The sequence below is a fragment of the Rhinopithecus bieti genome, unplaced genomic scaffold, assembly GCF_001698545.2.
Source record: "Rhinopithecus bieti isolate Rb0 unplaced genomic scaffold, ASM169854v2 scaffold_41612, whole genome shotgun sequence".
Classification (NCBI taxonomy): Eukaryota; Metazoa; Chordata; class Mammalia; order Primates; family Cercopithecidae; genus Rhinopithecus; species Rhinopithecus bieti.
This window is the reverse complement of record NW_016816795.1, coordinates 30,498-51,681: the sequence shown is the minus strand read 5'-3', so window position 1 is coordinate 51,681 and position 21,184 is coordinate 30,498. Positions and strand designations below refer to the sequence as shown.

Genomic DNA, 21,184 nt, shown 5'->3' with positions numbered 1-21,184 from the left:
CACACATTTCAAATCCTAAAAAAATTGAGGTAAATTTTTCAATATGAGTTGTTATGACATTAGTAAGAACCTAGAACAGTGGTTCTTAAGCTTTTTGGTCTCAGTGTCCCTTTATACTCTTAAACAATGAGGACCTCAAAAAGCTTTCATTTACTACATGGATTGTATCATATAATGTTTAATTTATTAAAAGTTAAAACTGAAAAACATTTGAAATATTAATTCATTTAAAAGTAATGAAACTATTACATGTTAACATAAGAAACACATTTTTAATGAAAAACCTGTATTTTCCCAAAACAAAATTTTAGAGAGATTGACATTGTTTTACATTTTTGTAAATCTCTTAAATCTATCTTGCTTAATGAAAGACAGCTGGATTCTCACATGTGCTTCTGCATTCAATCTGTTGCCATGTGTTGTTTTGGTTGAAGTATACGAATAAAAGCTAGCTTCTCTCACATAGGTAGTTGGAAAGGGACAATTTTCATAGATTGTCTAGATAATTGAGTAAATTATTGAATAATATACCAAAACTAGAGAAGTGGAATCTAAAACCATATCAATGAAATGTTGTATATTCAGTTAATAATAAAACTCAATTTGTCTATCTTATGCTATAAATAGATGTTTTGTTTTATGCATGATTTTTAACTTCATGCATTGGTCAGTTGGAAAATATTAGTTCACTTTGTATGTAGATCTTCCCAGACATTTACATGTTTCATTATACAATATCAAAAAACAGCATTTGTTAATGTTACCATCAAGTACATCATAAAAGTTACTGAATATTGTTAAGTTGTCAAATGCTTGGTGGCAGATATGTTTGAAAATTCTAATTTTCCTTTGCAAGCTCAAATTTTATCATTGCTAAATTGTAGCATCTGTTTTTTCCCCTTAACTTGACAGGCTTACTTTATTCATTAAAAATAAAATGTCTACCAAATACCCAGAGTTTGAATAATCACAGTTTGTCAGTCTTTCTTTAAGCAAAAATATTGTACATGAAAATGCTGGCAGTTTCAGTTTGTAACACAAACACACAAATATTTTTCCTTGATTAGCTCTAGTCTGGGATGCAGTTTGTGACAGGGTCTGGTTCATTTAATCTGTGTTTTGTTTTGTTTTGTTTTGTTTTGTTTTACAATTATAAGAATAATTAAGTTAGTCCTAGTGTCCACTTTGACTTCTGTTTTCATGACTATGTTTGTAGTATCCTATTTAGTACATATATTGGTGAGGCCAGAGCTGTAGGTTTTCTTGTCTAGACAAGGTAGCATCATCATCATAGCCAGTATTCCTAATAGCCAGCCATCTAAAACAATCTTTTTGTAGATTAATAGTAGTGTCAATAAACTTCCAAAGATCAGCTTCATAAACCAAAAGTCCCAGACTGGGTCATATGATACCAATTATATCAATTGAAAATGGAAAAAAAAATAGGCAGATGCTTACCCTTACCTACCTGTCTCTCAGAGTGTAGAGAGAGCCTTGATAACTCACTTCATAAAGAAAAAATAATGTACTAAGGCTACTCTAGTTTCTAGAAAGTGTAGAATGAGTTTGTCAGCATGAATATGCTAGATTAAAAAAGTAACACACTTAAATTTCCTTTTTAAAGAATCAAGTATGACTGCCTTATTGCATGTCAGAATGACCTATGTTTTGGGCAGCTGAAACTTCTTTGAGTAGAAACCTGGTGATACAAGACTTAGTGAGGCAAGACAACATTCCCTGGCCCTGTCTACCAATGTTGGCAGAAAGTAAAATTCCCCCATTGATGGAAGCTGGCTTATTATATGCACCCTTTCTTGAGTATTTGGCTATATTCAATGATTGTATGATTAGTAAAATGCAGATTAATCTATTTAGAGTTGAAACAGCACTTGGAACACTAATTATGATAGTGCATTCAAATTGTAAAGCAGAAAAACATACTTTCTTAAAGATGGGACAGTTTTGACTAGAGAGATTTTAATGAAATGTATGTATGTGTGTGTGACAACTTTTGAAAATCTAGGGTGAGCATAAAAGGATGAGTGTGTAAGAATTAGAACTTAAATTCTGAGTGAGAAGTTTAAACTTGATATAAAAAGCAATGTGATAACATGGAAAGAACATTAAATTAGACGTTGGGAGACCTGCATTCTGATTTTAGATGTTCCCTTGACTTGACATAAAATTCTTAGAAAAGTCATTTTTCCTCTTTAGGCTACAGATTCCTCAACAATAAATTAAGATTTTGATTATATGAGTTCCAGAATCTGTTCCTATACTAAAGATCAAATATACCATCAGAAATTATGGTTAAGCAAGTCTAATGTTATAGTCATTATAAAATAGAATCTATTTATTAAAAATATATTTTATGTTAGATTTTAGGAAAATATATATGAAAACAGGCATTTTTCCACAAATTAACAGCTCAGAACAACTTATGATCAAGAATTCTACTGAAGTGTTGCATTGTGTCTTTAAGGTTCAAGAGAGATCCCCTTCTGTGCCTAACAACCAGGATCATGCACATCATGTCGAATTCTCTTCAAGGTATGTGTCTTTGATTTCTATATTAAAATTATTCATAATTATCAAATGGAAAATTAAAAATTATTTCATGGATACTACATTTTGTGAAGTCAACTAAAATATCCGTGACAACATCATCACCATTGACTTTCTTGGCCCACATTTAAAACCTTAACTGCAATGATCCATTACCTATATCTTTCATATTTGGTCATACTGCAGTGTCTGTGATATTTAGTTTGATAAATAGATGGCAAGATTCACAATTTTAAAAAGAAACAATAACAATACATACTTTGACAGTATTCAATTAGTAGTCGATGATAAAAAGACATGAAATTTCAAGTGAATTTTCATACATGTGCTGCATGATAAAACACACACACCAATTATCTTTAACTTCAGAAGCTAATGCCACAGAATGGGTAAGCCTAAAAATGTCCTATAGTCAAAATCAAATCTAAAACTCAACATTATATAAATAAAATATCATATATAATATTGACACCAGTCACTGTATTTTTTAATCTTTGTAATATTGATCTTCAGTAATTTTCAAAGATCACATTCCACATTTTAGATATTGTGTGCATTCTGTTATATTTGAAAACCAAATTTTAATGTAGATTTTTAAAGAAAATCACACCCTCTCCAGCCCCAACTCACAATAGAGAGAACTTAGCCTATATTGATTCAGTTAGTAAATATTTATTGAACACTCACTATATTCAAGATATTGGACAGTATGGTCAGATGGCATACAGTTAATGTTATGTAGTATGTATTTTCCTGCTTCATTACTTTAAAAACCACACACAATTATGTCTTCAGATTTAACTGGAGTGCAGAAATCTTGAAAAATTGTAAAGCAAGACTGGGAACTTTCTTTTTCTCTGCACTCAGTGAATGGATTGTCATGGTCGATCTGACCTCAAAGGAAAGAAAGCAGTTTAGTTTTGAGTAGTTGGTTTTGGTGTCATGGAACATGACTTTAATAAAATCCAATATAGAAAATCCATACTTGATGTTAAATGCAGAGTAATTGTTCACCTTACAAAAGGATTTTGAATTTATGATTAACAAACACATTGCCTTTAAATATAGTTGAATTTATGAAGTTAACTTAAATGAAACTCAAGTCTTTCCTGAAATTTGGGGCCATGGAAAAAATTTTGTCTGTTCCAGGCCTAAATCAATAACCAAAGTCCTTCCCATATAGAAATACCAAAATAACTGTAAAATTTAGCAGCACTAGTCCAAAGCAACTCTCTAAATATTCTTTAAATTTGAATAGTAAGAATGAAAGTGCTCTATTTGTCTGTCAGTGTAGCTATTTAAATCAGGAATGGGACGTTAAGAACATGAATTTCAAGCATTTAAAAATCTGGATAATAACAATAGAATATATGACATAGCCATAACTTGTTTATTATGTTAAAATACTCACATACACTATAAGGTTATATTTATTGCTGTGTTACTCAGGTAAAAATATTGTCTGAATATTAGCTTTAAAAGTTTATAGAAATTTTTAGAAATTAATATATATATAAAGGAAACATACACTCTATGGAAACATATTTTTTCTTATTTTGGAAATCATTACTCTATTCTACACAAAATAGCAAGTTTGGGGGAAAATGGAAATTGGAAATTATTACTTAAGCTATACTTCTTTTTCAGTTTGATATATACCCATATGTTTAAACAAAACTTTTTGTTGGACTTTATGTTGAGTTATACATTCCCTTTATGAATGTTAGGACATGGCACATGCTTTTCTGTCTTTTCATTAGCGTTCTTCAGCGGTCTCTTTTGGAACAAGCTCAGAAGCCCATTGACATCAGACAAAGGAGTTCGCAAAATCGTCAGAATTGGCTGGCAGTATCAGGTGATTCAAAGCACAAAATTTCCGTGGGCAAAACACAGAGCTACTGTTTAACAATTTATATTTCAGAAGTCAAGAAAGATGAATTTCAAGAAGGAATGAATCAAAAGTGTCAGGGAGCCCAAGTAGGATTAGGACCTGAAGGCCATTGTATTTGGCAATTGGGTGGTCAGTGGTGGCCTTTAAGAAATGGAAAACAATTTTTCTGAAATTTCTTCTGTTTGTTGGATAGCAGTTAAGAATGTGTCTAAGGAGGCGGGGGGAGTCAACTTTATTAAGTTTCTATAACACATAAGAAAAATATGGTAAAGGAACTTGAGAGAGGCCTCTCCAGCAGTCTAAAATTTATAGGTAGCAATTAGAATATTGTATGGAGGGGTTGTGAGTGTGTGTTTCATGTATCAATTGGTTACTTCACCTCTCCAAAATAGGACAATATCTCATAAATATCCCTAAATGTTACAGAGTGACGATTTTACTCAAAATACATGAACAATTAATCTATCAAATCATAGAAAATAACTTCAAAAGTCGTGATGTGAATTTCAAAAAACTAGTTAAGATGTGCTTTTGAGAGAATTTAAATGAATTATAGATTTGTGAAATATTAGGGTAAACAAAGCCAAAAGTTGTGTCATAGATCATGCAATCTGGCATTATCCAGTTTTAAGCAATCCAGGTAAGTTAAGCAAGGGAAAAATGGCTGATTGAGTCTCTGAGTCATATGTAAGAATGTAGCATACTGGTTTTTTTTAAATGTTAATAATAAAAATGATACAGATGTACTTCACTTTTTGAAAAGTGAGTATTTGAAGATCAAAACTTAAAAACACATTATTCTTCTTAAGTGACTCAGACGAAGGCAGAATTCTTTTAAATAGCACTGTCCTCTCATACACAAATAGTATGTTGTGAAAATTAGATAAGCCTGAGTGAAAAGCACACTTTTAAAAATTTTTCCCCAAAGTCTTTTCTTTCTGGCTTGACTATGGCTAATTTTACTAATACTGGGCAAACAACTAAAAATTTAAGGTTTATTCATGTGACGTTTTTGAAATGAGGAAATTCTGGATTAGATCCCAAAGCAGTCATAACATTGATAGAAGGGAGAAGGCATCTGTGCAGATAATAGCTAAATGTCTTTTCAGGTCCAAAATTCTTTTATTTTATTGTTTATGCTACACAGACCATTTGATATTCCCATGAAATTACATGCTTCATCATGGAGGAAATCTCAGAGCACCTTACTACAAATTTGTCCCAAAATCTTAGTGCAGTCACTTGAACTTATTTGGTCTACTAACATACCAAAAGACTTAAAAGAAAATGGTTTCCTGAAAAGAAAAAAAAAAAAAAAAAAAAAGGTTCCTTAAAAAAAAAAAAAAAAAAAAAAAAAAAAAAGCACAAGTACAATAGTGCCAGAAGACGGGGGCACAAATTTTAGCATGTGTTCAGTGTAATGTTCTCAAAGGACAGCAGTATTTGCAAATATATGTCTTTTGGAGTTGCAGTATCTGTACTTTGGCTGTGTATACCAAGACTGAAAATAAGAGGGACAATAGTATTTATCTTGAAAATCTACGCACGCAAAAACATTAAACAGGGAACTGAGTTTTCTCTTAGTGAAGCTTTTTCTAAGTACACTCAGCCAGACCTGAATTTTGAGCCTATTAAATATTCTCACTGGATTTTAATCACAGGGGTTATTTACCATACCACAACTCAAAAATAAAACCTAATCTCCAAACCAGATACATTTGTATTTTAAATGGAAATGTTTACACTATAGAATTGAGCTGTTCATTTTGGTAGCAACTAGCCACATGTAGCTATTAAAATAAAAAGTAAAATGAAAATTAAATAAAATTTAAAAGTCAATTTCTCAGGCATACTGGCCACATTTCAAATGCTCAGTAGTCATGGGTGACTAATGACTACTGTTAATGGACAGTTCAGATACAGAACATTTCTATCACTGCAGAAAGTTTTGTTGTACATTGCTGCTATAGAAAGGTTCCCAGCTTTATAGAAAGGGGTGTTATCTCTTCTCAGTAGTTCACTCCACAACTGTATTGAAATACATCTGGATATATCATTGCGTGGAAATTTGTGGGGGTTAAGATTGAAGAATGAACTCTCCTCTTGAGAGTTTTGGCTAATCTATGATCTTCTAATAAATACACTGTTGGGCTTTTTTTCTACTGGTCAGTATGTGAAGCCAGTGGTACTCCCAGCCCTTCCTACTGTTGATACGTTTTTTTAAAATGTGTCTACCTGGCTATCATTCGGACCATGTATCTTCTTACATAGATAGAGATATTTGGCAAGTGTACACTTAACATTGAAAACAGAGCAGCCATGTAGGTCTACAGATGGAAGAAAACTTGAACCCCTGCTAATACTCCTGAAAAGAGAATTTAAGATCCTGGCCCCATGAGAATTTTCAGGTGATATTTCCTGAATGGAATCATAAAAATGACAAAAAAAAAAAAAAAAACAGAAAAAAAACAGAAAAAAAATAAGGGATTTAACTGATACACTATACAAATGAAGGCAATGACTGTAATCACCATTGTTACTAATGTATTTTGGCATTCCATAGAATCTTCTTCTGAGGAGAGAGACCTGTGACTGGAAGGAGGTCTCAGTCATCACCGCCTTATTCTACTATTGATCAGAAGTTGCTGGTTGACATCCATGTAAGTTTCCATCTTAACACATTAATGTCTATTATTTTTTATTTTTCGTTTGTTTTGACTTATTCTCACCTTCACTTGAAGGAAAGGTTAAAGAGTTTAGTTTTTTAATTAATATTTTAAAGATAGATTCTCATTGCTTTGTGAATACACAGAACACAAAATTTAGAAATTAAAATTGAAATGGGAAAACACTTAACCAATCAGAGAATATTTTATTTTCACATTCCTGTGTCAGTTAGAACATGTCTAGGGAGAGTAGTGATAAAAAGCTATTTGTAAAACCTAATCTCAGATTGAGGGGTACGTGTTAGATGTCCAACTTTTAATAGCAATCCTTGAGTGATTAGGCAATGCATAAATACAAGACATTTAGTAAAAAACAGAGTGTCCTCTGATTGAATAAATAAAAAGTCTTCCAACTCTTTGTGAACATGTTTAAATTGTTCTAATGCAGATTTTAAATTGTCCTAATGCAATGGGCTTTCAGATTATTCTATTTCAATTTTGTAATTACCTCTATGCTACCATACACACATCCCTTCCAGATTGCCCAAAAGTTGTTAAATGATGCATACCATACTTAAAAGATGGATTTAGATTAATTCGCACTTTGGAAGTGTTTGAGATCCTTTAAGACAACCCATGGCACGTAAAACCAGTGCTGGGAAATTAACATATCAATTTCAAGAGCTGTGTGTTAATCCCAATGTCAGGGCATAAAACAAAAGGGAAAAGTTACCATTTTTAAAGAGCATCAGATCACCTGTTCTCTCCAGCATCAAAAGCAAATGTCCACTCCTGAGCCGACAAGTATGGGTAATTTTTTTAAGTGAGTTTATTTTGCCCTATGTGATCCACTAATAATCACAGTCTGATGTTTGGGTTTTGACATCTCATCCTCACTAAAATTTTTGCTCTATCTAGTGAGTGAACATTCTTGTTTCAATTTAAAATATATTTCAAAATGTTGTCAGCTTGGAAACTTTCCAATCTAGAAGAAAATTAAAGGCTGCTAGAGACTACATTAACCTTTCTTGTGCACACAGGTTCCAGATGGATTTAAAGTAGGAAAAATATCACCCCCTGTATACTTGACAAACGAATGGGTAGGCTATAATGCACTCTCTGAAATCTTCCGGAATGATTGGTTAACTCCTGCACCTGTCGTTCAGCCACCTGAAGAGGATGGTGATTATGTTGAACTCTATGATGCCGGTGCTGATACTGATGGTGATGATGATGATGAGTCTAATGATACTTATGAAGATACCTATGATCATACCAATGGCAATGATGACTTGGATAACCAGGTTGATCAGGCTAATGATGTTTGTAAAGACCATGATGATGACAACAATAAGTCTGTTGATGATGTAAATAATAGTTATTATGAGGCGCCTAGTTGTCCAAGGTTGGTTTTTTAAAATTACTTATACTCTCCATGTTTTATGACTGCAGAGCTATTTGCATCTTTGGTTTATTTTCAAAATTTATTACCAAGAGATTGACTTAATTTCACTTGCATTTTGGTAAATGGTTTGATGGTCAAGAATGTATTTTAAATTGTTCTAATGCAGAACATCTAATTTTGTGTCATTTGTGTATTTTAAAATAAGGATTCAAGTATTTATTAGTTTATAATTAATTTATAACTGGAATTGTCTGGATGTTTCTATTAAAATTACTGCCACTGAATCATCCTACTCTATAAAACTATACTGAGTATGAGAAAAGACAACAAAGCAAGTGTGTAACTTAACAAGCATTAAGATGAAGTCTTGGTATTTGCAAACATAGCTATTAATTTCTCAAACTTTTGTGATATCACCATATATATAATACATTTAAGATGATCTTTATCTGGTTGATTGGTGGAGAAATTACCAAGAGCTCTTTTGATTTTTTCCAACCAAAAACGTCTATCAAGAATTCCACTATGAAATAAATTTACTCTTAGAATTATCACAGGCACATATGTTTAATTTTGTTTCCTATGCAAAAAAGAGAGCATTGACACATTTTATTAAGCTTAGTATTTTTGGCAATTAAATAACTTAGTTTCACAAGACATGAGGTCTGTATTGCTGAACTTCCTTGGTGGGAGTAGTAGACCAATGAAGTTCTATAGCAAAGCAGTCAGTACAAATGTTAGAAAATCAAAGCAGATGTTGAAATGAATACAAACTAGATATATTGCAAGAAGAAATAATCATGTTGTGGTTGAGCTAAAAACATAGGCTTAATCATTCATGTGTCTGTGAACTTGCTAATGCATGAAATAGTATATATTTAAGAAAAAAAAAACTACATATTCTTCCTGCTAACCTAATACATGCACCTAACAAAGAATACAAGTTCTCTTCCCTCTGCCATCCAAATGCATCTGGGAAATTGGTGGCGGCTGTGGCATTAAATCATTACATAAGACTGACAAGACATAGCGGCATTTTTCTTTCCTGTATCATACCAGTAGTGTTCACATAGAGCAAAGACAAGCCTGGGCATGGTAGATATTGTATAAGACACATCCTAATTCTGCTCTACTTGCTAACTTTCCAAATGTGTTTTTATTGCATGGGTTTCTTTCATTAATTGAAGTTTGTTATCAGGGCAAGCTATGGCAGAGATGGAAGCTGCAAGCAAGATGGTTATGATGGAAGTCGTGGAAAAGAGGAAGCCTACAGAGGCTATGGAAGCCATAGAGCCAATAGAAGCCATGGAGGAAGTGCAGCCAGTGAGGACAATGCAGCCATTGGAGACCAGGAAGAACATGCAGCCAATATAGGCAGTGAAAGAAAAGGCAGTGGGGGTGATGGAGATAAGGGAGTCATTCGAACCAGTGAAGAGAGTGGAGCCCTTGGACCCAATGGAGAAGAAAATTGCTCAGAGACAGATGGTCCAGGATTGAAGAGACCTGTGTCTCAGGACTTTGAATATCTACAGGAGGTAACGCACCATTTGAAAAGCAGATTGAACTCCTCTCATTGCAAATGTGTTTCTTCATGGGACATGTAGCATTTCCAGCCGTTCCAAATAGATTTTAATCATATACCACAAAGCCTTAAACATTTTTAATTATAGGTTTGTAGGTGGATCCTTATTACTTCTAATTTGCGTGGTTCCTATTTACTTCCAAAGACAAAAATCTCTTATTTGTTTGTCTTTATTACTCAGATCTCATATTTGGGGGTAGTGTCTCTTGACTCACACTTTTAAAAAATATTTTAAAAAATTAATTGACACATAATAATTGTATATATTTATGGGGTACAGAGTGATATTTTAACATATACAATTTGTAATGATGACATCAGGGTATTTAGCATGTCCATCACCTCAAACATTCATCATTTTCTTGTGTTGGGAACAATCAATATCCTCTCTCCTAGCTATCTGAAAATATATAATGAATTATTGTTAATTATAGTTATCCTACAGTACTATAGAATATTAGAATTTATTTCTCTTATCTAGTCATACATTTGGATCCTTTAACCAGCCTTTCTCTATCACTCTCCCCTACTCCTCTTCCCAGCCTCCGGAAACCACTATTTTACTCTCTAGTTATGTGACATCAATTTTTTAGCATCTGCATATGAGTAAGAACATGTGGTTTTTACCTTTCTCTTCCTGGTTTATTTCACTTAACATACATTGAGTCCAGGTTCATCCATGTTGCTGCAAATCACAAGATTTCATTCTTTTTTATGGCTAAATAGCATTTATTTCTGTACATATGTCACGTTTTCTTTATCAGTTCCTCTCTTGATGGATGCTTAGGCTGATTCCCTATTTTGGCTATTGTGATTAGTACTGTAGTAAATATGGAGGTGCTGATAGCTCTTTCATACACTGGTTTCCTCTTTTTTGGAGATATGTACCTAGTAGTGGAATTATTGGATCATATAGTAGTTCTATTTGTAGTTTTATAAGGAACCACAACACCATTCTCCATTATGGGTGTAGTAGTTTACATTCCCACCAACGGTATATAAGAGTTTCATTTTTTCCACATCTTCACCAACATTTATTTTTTGTGTTTTGATAATAACCATTCTAACTAGGATGAGATGATATCTCATTGTGGTTCTGGTTTGCATTTTCCTGAGGATTAGCTATGTTGAATTTTTTTTTTCATCTATCTGTTAGTTATGTGTATGTCTTCTTTTGAGAAATGTCTATTCAAATCATTTGCCCATTTTTTTATTATACTTTAAGTTGTAGGGTACATGTGCACAACGTGCAGGTTTGTTACATATGTATGCATGTTGGATTATTTGCTTTTATCTGTTGAGTTGTTTGAGTTTCTTACATTCCGGATTTTATCCCCTTGTTGGACGAATAGTTTGAAAATATTTTCTCTCATTCTTCAGATTGTTTCTTCACTTTGTTGATCATTTCCTTTTCTGTGCAGAAGATTTTTAGTGTGATATAATTCTATTTGTCTATTTTTTATTTTGTTGTCTGTGTTTTGAGGTCCTATTCTTTTTTCCCAAACCAATGTCCAGAAGCATTTTCTTATATTTTCTAGTAGTTTTATAGTTTCAGGTCTTATATTTAAGTATCTAATCTACTTTGAGTTGATTTTGTTTATATGGTGAGAAATAGGATTCTAGTGTCATTCTTTTGCTTATGGATATTTAGTTCCCCAACACCATTTATTGAAGACATTGTTCTTTCCCCAACGAATATTCTTGATGTCTTTATCAAAAATCAACCACAATGAGGTAAATGAATATGTGGATCTATTTACGGGTCCTTTATACTGTTCCATTGATATGTGTGTCTGTTTTTTGGTTGCTGTAATTTTGTAGTAATTTTGAAATCTGATATTCTGATGCCTCCAGTATTGTTCTTTTTCCTCGGGATTGCTTTGGCTATTCTAGGTCTTTTTTGATTCCATGCAAATTTTAGGATTTTTTTCCTATTTCTGTGAAGAATATCATTGGTATTTTCATAAGGAATACATAGAATCTGTATATTGCTTGGGATAGTAGGGTCGTTTTAGCAATATTGATTCTTCTAGTCTATGATCATAGGGTGCCTCTCCTTTCGTGTGTGTGTCCTTTTCAGTTTCCTTCATCTATGTTTTACAGTTTTTCTTATAGAGATCTTTTACCTCATTGGTTAAATTTATTTCCAAGTATTTTATTTTGTAGCTATTGTATATGGGGTTGCTTTTGTGATTTCTTTCTCAGCTAGGTTGTTGGTATATACAAATGTTACAGATTTTTCTATGCTGATTTTGTATCCTGCAACTTTACTGAATTTGTTTATCAATTCTAATAATTTTTTGGTGGTGTCAAAGGTTTTTCTATTTATAAGATCATGTCCTATGCAAACAGAGACTATTTGACTTCCTCTTTTCCAATTTGGATGTCTTCTATTTCCTTCTCTTGCCAAATTGCTCTGATTAGGACTTCCAGAACTAAGTTGAATAAGAGTGGTGAAAGTGGATATTTTTGTCTTATTCCAGTCCTTAGAGGAAAGACTTTCAGCTTTCTCTCATTCAGTGTGATGTTAGCTGTGGGATTTTCATATATGGTCTTTATTGTTTTGAGGTATGTTCCTTCCATACCCAGACTGTCGAGAGTTTTTATCATGAGGGAATGTAGAATTTTATCAAATGCTTTTTTTTTTTTTGGTATCTTTTAACATGATAATATAATTTTTGTGTTTGATTCCATTGATGTGATGTATCATGTTTCTTGATTTGTATATGCTGAATCTCTCATGCATCCCTGGGATAAATCCCACTCGATAATGGCATATAATATTTTTGATATAGTATTGGATTCAGTTTGCTAGTATTTTGTTGATTATTTTTGCATCTGTCTTCATCAGAGATCTTGGCTTGTAGTTTTTTGTTTGTTTGTTTAATTGTTGTGTCCTTATCTGGTTTTGAGATCAGAGTCATACTGACCTCACACAATGAGTTTGGAAGAATTCCCTTCCCTTCACCTTTTTTGGAATAGTTTGAGAATCGACGTTAGTTCCTCTGTAAATCTTTGGTAGAATGTAGCACTGATGCTGCCATAGAGTACTGGACTTTTCTATGTTGGGAGACTTTTTGTTGTTGATTAAATCACATTATTCATTATTGGTTTGTTCAGGCTTTCTATTTCTTCTTGGTACAATCTTGCTAGGTTGTATGTGTCCAGGAATTTCTCCATTTCCTCTAGATTTTCTAATATATTGCTGTGTATTTTTCATAATAGTTTCTTATGATTCTTTGTATTTCTGTGGTATCAGTTGTGATGTCTGCTTTTTTGTTTCTGATTTTATTTATTTAGGTCTTTTATACTTTCTTGTTAGTTAATCTAGCTAACGGTTTGTCCATTGTGTTTATCTTTTCAAAAAGCCAAATGTTCATGTTGTATTTCTTCTGTATTGTTTTTGAGTCTCAATTTCATTTACTTTTGCTCTAATCTTTATTATCTCTTTATTTCTATTAATTTGGAGTTTGGTTTGTTCTTGCTTTTCTATTTCATTGAGGTGCATCATTAGATTGTTATTCAAATTATTTCTGCTTTTTTAATGTAGTCATTTATTGCTATAAACTTATCTCTTAATACTGCTTTTACTGTATCCCATAAGTTTTGGTGTGCTGTGTTTCTATATTCATTTGCTTCAAATAATTTCTTAACTTCCTTCTTAATTTCTTTATTGGCCAATTGGTGTTCAGGAGCATATATTTTTAATTTCCATGTATTGTTACAGTTTTGAATGTTTCTCTGGTTATTGATTTCTAGTTTATTCTATTTTGGTCAAAAAAGATACTTGATAATAATGTTGATTTAAAAGAATGTTTTGAGACTTGTTTTGTGTCCCAACATAAGGTCAGTCTTAGAGAATGTTTCATGTGCTAATGAAAATAATGTATATTCTGCAGCTGTTGGATGAAATGTTCTATAAATATCTGTTAGGTTCATTTGGTCTATGCTGCAGTTTAAATCCAATGTTTCTTTGTTGATTTTCTGTATAGATGATCTGTCCAATGCAGAGAGTGAGGTGTTGAAGTTCTCAACTATTATTATATTGTAGTTTATCTCTCTCTTTAGATCCAATAATATTTGCTTTATACATCTGGGTACTCTAGTGTTTGGTTCATATGTATTTATAATTATTATATCCTCTTGCTGAACTGATCCTATTATCATAATATAATGCCTGTGTTTTTCTCTTTTTTACATCCTTTGACTTTAACACCTGTTTTATCTGATGTAAGTGTAGCTATTCATGCTTGCTTTGGATTTCTGTTTGCATGGAATATCTTTTTCCATTTCTTCATTTTCAATCTGTGTGTATCATTACAGGTAAGATGAATTTCTTACAGGCAACATATAATTGGGTGTTTTTATTTTTTTATTTTATTTTTTACTTTTTTTAACCATTCTACTAATCTATATGTTTGATTACAGAATTTTGTCTGTTTACGGTCAAGTTTATTATTGATATGTGAACACTTACTCCTGTCATTTTGTTAACTGTTTCTGGTTGTTTTGTGTATCCTTTTTTTTTTCTATTCTCTTATTGTTAATCTTTGATGTTATGTAATCTTTTGTAGTGATAAGGTTTGATTCATTTCTATTTCACCTTTCTATACCTACTTTACACATTTTATAGTTTCATGTTTTTATGATAGTAGTTATTGTCTTTTTCCTTTCAGATGTAGGACTCGCCAGGCGCGGTGGCTCACGCCTATAATCCCAGCTCTCAGGGAGGCAGAGGCGGGAGAGCTTGAGCCCAGGAGTTCGAGACCTGCCTGGGTAATATAGCGAGATCCCGTTCTCCACAAAAAGGAAAAAAAAAAAGACAAAAAAATAATAATAATAAGCGCAACTCAGATGTAGGACTCCCTTAAGCATTTCTTGTAAGACCTCTCTAATGGTGATGAATTCCTCTGCTTTTTGCTTATCTGGAAGAGGCTTTATTTCTCCATTTCTGAAGGATTGCTTTTCTGGTAATACTATTTTGGGCTAGCAGGGTTTTTTCCAGCACTTTGAATATATCATCCTATTCTCTCCTGGCTTATAAGGTTTCTGTTCAGAAATCTGCTGTTAGTCCAAAGAGGATTTCCTTATATGTGATAAGACTCTCCTTTTGCTGTTTTTAGTATTCTCTCTTTGTCACTGACTTCTGACAGTTTCACTGTAATTTTCTTTTGAGAGGACCTTTTTGAGTTGAATGTATTTGATAACCTTTGAGCTTCCTGAATCTGGATGTTCATATCTCTCCCAAGATGTGGGAAGTTTTCAGCTGTTATTTTATTAAATAAGCTTTCTACATCTTTATATCTTTCTGGAATCCCATAATTCAAAAATACATCCTCTTAATGTTGTCCCATAAGTTCTATAGGCTCTCTTTCTTATTTTCTTTTCTCTTTTTCCTTGTCTGCCTGAATCATTTTAAAAGACATGACTTCAAGTTCAGAAATTCTTTATTCTGCTTGGTCTAGTCAGCTGTTGAAGCTCTGTATTGTATTTTTTTAATATTATTTGTTGCATTCTTTAACTTCAATATTTCTGTTTGGTTCTTTTTTAATGATACCTATTCCTTTGTTGAATTTCTCACTCAGATCATGATTTTTTTAAAACTTCATTGATTTGTCTATCTGTATTCTCTTGTATCTTGCTGAATTTCTTTAAGATCATTATTATTAATTCGTTTTCTGGCACTTCCCATTTTCTTTTCTGTTGGGTCTGCTACTGGAGAATTACTATGTTCCTTTGAAGGTATGTTTCCTTATTTGTTAATGTTTCTTGTGTCCTTGTGTTGATATCTGTCCATCAGGTGGAGCAATTGCTTCTTTTTTTNAGTCTCGCTCTGTCGCCCAGGCTGGAGTGCAGTGGCCGGATATCAGCTCACTGCAAGCTCCGCCTCCCGAGTTTACGCCATTCTCCTGCCTCAGCCTCCGGAGTAATTGGGACTACAGGCGCCCGCCACATCGCCCGGCTAGTTTTTTTTGTATTTTTTTTAGTAGAGACGGGGTTTCACCGTGTTAGCCAGGATAGTCTCGTTCTCCTGACCTCGTGATCTACCCGTCTCGGCCTCCCAAAGTGCTGGGATTACAGGCTTGAGCCACCGCGCCCGGCAGCAATTGCTTCTTATAATGTTATGGAGTAGCTTTCATAAGGAAAGACTTATTCCATAGATGGGTCCTGGGGTGTTGGTTGGGTGGGGTGCATTAACTTTGGTTCTAGGTAGATGCAGCAGTGGGGTCTCTATGCTGTAATATACATTAGTAATGTTTGCTAGTACCTCACTGGCCCAGGCAGCAAAACTTTGTGGCAAAGGTGGCACACCTTTGCCAGGGGTGGGCTTGCCAGGCTGTTTCTCAGGCCAGAGGCAAAAGTGTACATGCGGTGGGTTGGGTGGCTCAGGAATTTGCCCTCCAGGGTTGAGCTACCAGACTACTTCTCTGGGCAAGAGTGTGGTCACACAGGGTGGGACAGCTGGCTTGGGGTCTGGCTTACTGGGATCAGGGCTGCTGAGCTGTTTTTCTGGTCGAGGGTGCAAGTGCACAGCAGTTAAGCCAGCCTAGAGTTGGCTTTGCTAATGTGCAGTACTGGAGTTATGGCTGACCTTTCCTGGGCCCAAGATCTGAGCAGTCGGGGTCACAGCATTTCAGCCATCAATGGGGGCTTGGTGAAATGACAGTGGAGCGGCAAGACTGGAGAGGCACAGTGTTTACTGGCCCCCAGAACATAGTGCATTTCAGCAGTGGCTCTAGATTGAAGATGGCACCAGGCTGCAGCAGCTTGTTGGGAAATACACAACTTTTGCTCCTTATCTGGAGCAATGTAGACACATGAATTTCAGGTACCTTTCCAAACTGAACTCAGGGCTTGTCAGGACTATGAAATTCTCCTGTAGTAAGTACTGCAGTTGTCTGTGGTGGCAATTGGGGCTGATGAGAGTCTTCTGCTTACCTTTTCCCAATAAGGAGAATTCCTTCCGGGCTCTGAGCTGATCATGGTATGCGAGATGGGGCAGCAGAAGCAGAGTACCTCACTTCCCTCTCTTTGCTGCCATTTTGAGATTCCATGCTATACAGTGACCTCACCACCCCATCACTGCACTCCAGCACTCTCCTTCAGACACAGCAGTTGAACTCTTATTGTTTATTCATTCTCTTTTCCTTTTTTTGTGAGGGGACAAGCACCAGATGCCACCAATAAGCTATCTTACTGACATCACTCCAATCAGAGCCAATTATTTTTTTCTGAGCTTTTTATTGTGGTAAAATATACATATCATAAAATTTACCATTTCAACCATTTTTAAGTGTACAAACAAGTTGGGTTTATTACATTCAGAATATTGTGGGATTGTCACCACTATCCATTTTCAGAACTTACTTTTTTTACCATCCCAAACAAACTAAACAATTAAGTATTGTTTCCCCATCCTCCAACCCCTGATAACCTCTATTCTACTTTTTTTCTTGGTAACTTATATAAGTGGAATCATACAATATTTGTCCTTTTGTGTCCGGCTTATTTCACTTTTTAGGTTTTCAGAGTTTATCCACGTTGTAGCATGGGTCAGAATTTCATTCCTTTTCAAGGGTGAATAATATTTTATCTTATGCATATACCACATTTTGTTTATCCATTCACCTACTGATGGAAACTTGGGTTGTTTCCACCTTTTGGTTATTGTAAATAGTGCTGCTGTGAACATTGATGTACAAGTATCTATTTGAGTCCCTGCCTTCAGGTTTTGGGGGGGGTATATAGCTAGGAGTGGCATTGCTACATCATGTAATAAGTCTACGCTTAACTTCTTGAGCAACCGATAACATAAAATTTTAATTCAAGTAATATACTGTGTTTATACAGTGATTTTGTCATTCACAAAACATTTATTGACTTTATCAATAGGTTTAAAATATTCAAGTAGTTCACAGATGCTACATCATAGAAATTATCACAGATAACATTCTCTGGACCGTGTGGTATTTGAACTTATTCTTGAGAAATGGGGAGTATCTGGATATTTGAGAACACAGGTGGAACTCCAGACAGAAAAAAGATTATGCTAGTCTACTCCCCTAGCCTATTTTCTTGTCACACAAACTGGCTTTGGAGATGCCATGCTCTTTCATGAATCAGCGCTCCTGTGCAAGCTGTTTCCTCTGGAAGGCTGCCCCCTCACCTCTTCTCTGTTTGGTGAATTAGCAATCCTTCATGGGCCAAATCAAGTATCAACTTTGACTTACCAAGGCAGAGTTATATACCCCTTCCTCTGTACTTTTGTCCATAGTTCCAATTTAGTACTTATAGTATTATTGTTAGTTATGTTATTTTTTTGCTTTCACACTACATTGTGAACTCTTAAAGGAAAGAATTATATCTAATCCTTGCTTGATTATTTGTCTACCAACTCACCCAACTTCAGTGTCTAACCTGGGACATGGCATATGATAGGCACACAGTAATTGTGGAATAAATCAATAAAGGATGAAAAGAAAGAAAAAAAAGGAAGGAAGGAAATTCCGTGGATGATTTCTAATGGGAAAGCAGTGCCAGTGGGAAAATATCTATGTCTATCTATCTATCTATCTATCTATCTATCTATCTATCTATCTATCTTAATTAAAAACATTAAAACAGGATATCCCAATGTAAGTTTCATAGCAAACCTGGTTATCTCCAGTTATCTCAAGGAACGTTTTGGAAATTTATAGAGGAAGTGGATCTTTCTTTCATTTTAATTTAAAAAGGACATGGTGTCATGCCATGTTTTGTGGTTGAAAAGGTCATAAAACCAGTCTTTTACAGAATAGCACAGCTCTCTCAGTGCCAAGAATCGCTGTTTAGACACAAAGATGAGCTTATCAACAGAAGAACTTACCAACAATAGTTGACATATTTTCCCACAGGACAGGGCATACCACATAAATTGTCACATTTTGTGGCTTTTATCCTTGAGTATTTTCTTTGTAAGTTGATGAAAGCCAGCTACATTTTCAGTGATGCATGTTTACACTCTTGAATTTGTGTTGTTTGATTTTCCTTCATTTTCTTTATCATTTGAAAATTATTTCTGCAGGTTTTTCATGCTTTCAGTTTTGTGAAGGTACCTTAAAACAGTGGAACAGACACCCCCACACTGTGCTTTATATTTTTTCAAGAGGCTGTTTCGCATAGCCTAGCTGGATGTATGCTTTGGAATCAGACAAACTTTGACTTCAAACTCTGCTTCCCCTACTTACTAGTATTATGACTGAATAAATTATTTACTATCTCTAAATTTTAAATTTGTATAAGTAAATTGGAGATAATTATACTTACTTGTTGGGCTATAGTAAGGATTCACAAAGATATCTAAATATGATGCCTAGCACAGTAGCTGATACATGGTAAAAATTCCACAAATGTTAAGTCCCAAATTGTACAGTTGGGTACCTATAGCGCCTTGCATTTCACCTGTACCATCAGTCATCTCAATAATAGATTAGTTCTCTCTCTTCTGATGACATTGTTGAGTTTTTCTAGTAAATGTGGATTTTATAAGAATGTAGATGTTATAGATCTTGCATTTTATTTTCAAATGACCCCTCACTAGGCATATTTCTCCTACTGTTAACCTATTAATGAAATAAAATCGGTTTTTGGACTTCTTTTAGGAGCCAGGTGGTGGAAATGAGGCCTCAAATGCCATTGACTCAGGTGCTGCACTGTCAGCACCTGATGATGAGAGCGACAATAAGGACATATCAGAATCATCAACACAATCAGATTTTTCTGTCAATCACTCATCTCCTTCCAAAGGTTTTGGGAGGTCTGCTGATGCTAACTTTGCCAGTGCCATCTGTGAGTGTGTTCAATATAATCTCCAAATGCTACTATCTGTTCACATATTAAATAGTGTTTAACCACTGCTTCATGATCTGTTAGGAATCAAATTATTATTCTCACATCCAGTTGAAATAAATTCAGATTGGTATATGCTTTTAAAACATCTATGCTTTACTGAATCTTTATGGTACCTAAATTTGAACTACAATGGAGAAATTGAGTCCCTTATCTGGATTTATATGTGTTTTCTAATCACAATAACTGAAAATATATTCATGCTCAACAATGTATTTTAACCATCATGATTTGTGTTATCTGATGGTTTCAGAGTTACTGAAACTATACTTTCAGTAAAAAATAAAATACAGTAAAAGGAAAGAAATTTGTTTGTTTTTTATTTTGAGATAAGATCTCGCTCTGTCACTTAGGCTGGATTACAGTGGCATGATCACGGTACATGGTCACCTCAACCTCTGGTTCTTAATGATCCTCCCACCTTGGCCTCCCAAGTGCTGGGATTACAGGTGTGAGCCACAACACCTGGCCAAAGAAAATAAATTTGGCTAAGTCGTGCCTCATTTGTGGAAGCACTGTAGCATATAAGGTGAATAGATGAGTAATTTAAATTTTTTTTTCTATAACTCCATCAGGCACAGAACTAGTAATTTCTCTTATTATCTCCCCTTACATCTTTGCAGTATATGCTGGATTTGTAGAAGTACCTGAGGAATCACCTAAGCAACCCTCTGAAGTCAATGTTAACCCACGCTATGTCTCTCCTTCATGTAAAAAACCACTAATCCACATGTATGAAAAGGAGTTCACTTCTGAGATCTGCTGTGGTTCTTTGTGGGGTGAGTTTGGTTTGTTTTCTTAAAGAATATATTTTTATGTAGCAAACCTGTGAAAATCATAGACATAGAATATTTGTTTATTCTTACCAAGTCATTAAAATAAAAATATATTTATGGTAGTTAATTTGCTCAGAATTAGTTTTGCTGATTTTTTTTTTCACTCAGTGCAGTTGGATGTTTGAATTGATAACCCCCTCCTTTTAAACCTGAGTTAACTTGGATGGCAGGTGAATCACGAGGTCAGGAGTTTTAGACCAGCCTGGACATCATAGTGAAACTTTGTACTAAAAATACAAAAAATTAGCTGGTTGTGGTGGCAGGTGCCTGTAATCCCAGCTACTTGGGAGACTGAGGCAAGGAGAATTGCTTGAACCTGGGAGGTGGAGGTTGCGGTGAGCAGAGATCATG

General features: G+C 34.3%; 1 protein-coding gene across 1 annotated transcript in view; it reads left to right on the top strand.

Annotated features, from left to right (window-relative positions):
* Positions 1-21,184, top strand: part of LOC108517354 (nik-related protein kinase-like) — a 47,038-nt gene that overhangs the window by 4,677 nt on the left and 21,177 nt on the right. Inside the window, 9 exon segments of the mRNA XM_017855232.1 lie at positions 4-29; positions 2,483-2,550; positions 4,326-4,420; positions 7,020-7,037; positions 7,040-7,116; positions 8,163-8,527; positions 9,726-10,062; positions 19,751-19,937; positions 20,621-20,776. Coding sequence (XP_017710721.1) covers positions 4-29; positions 2,483-2,550; positions 4,326-4,420; positions 7,020-7,037; positions 7,040-7,116; positions 8,163-8,527; positions 9,726-10,062; positions 19,751-19,937; positions 20,621-20,776 — 1,329 coding nt within the window.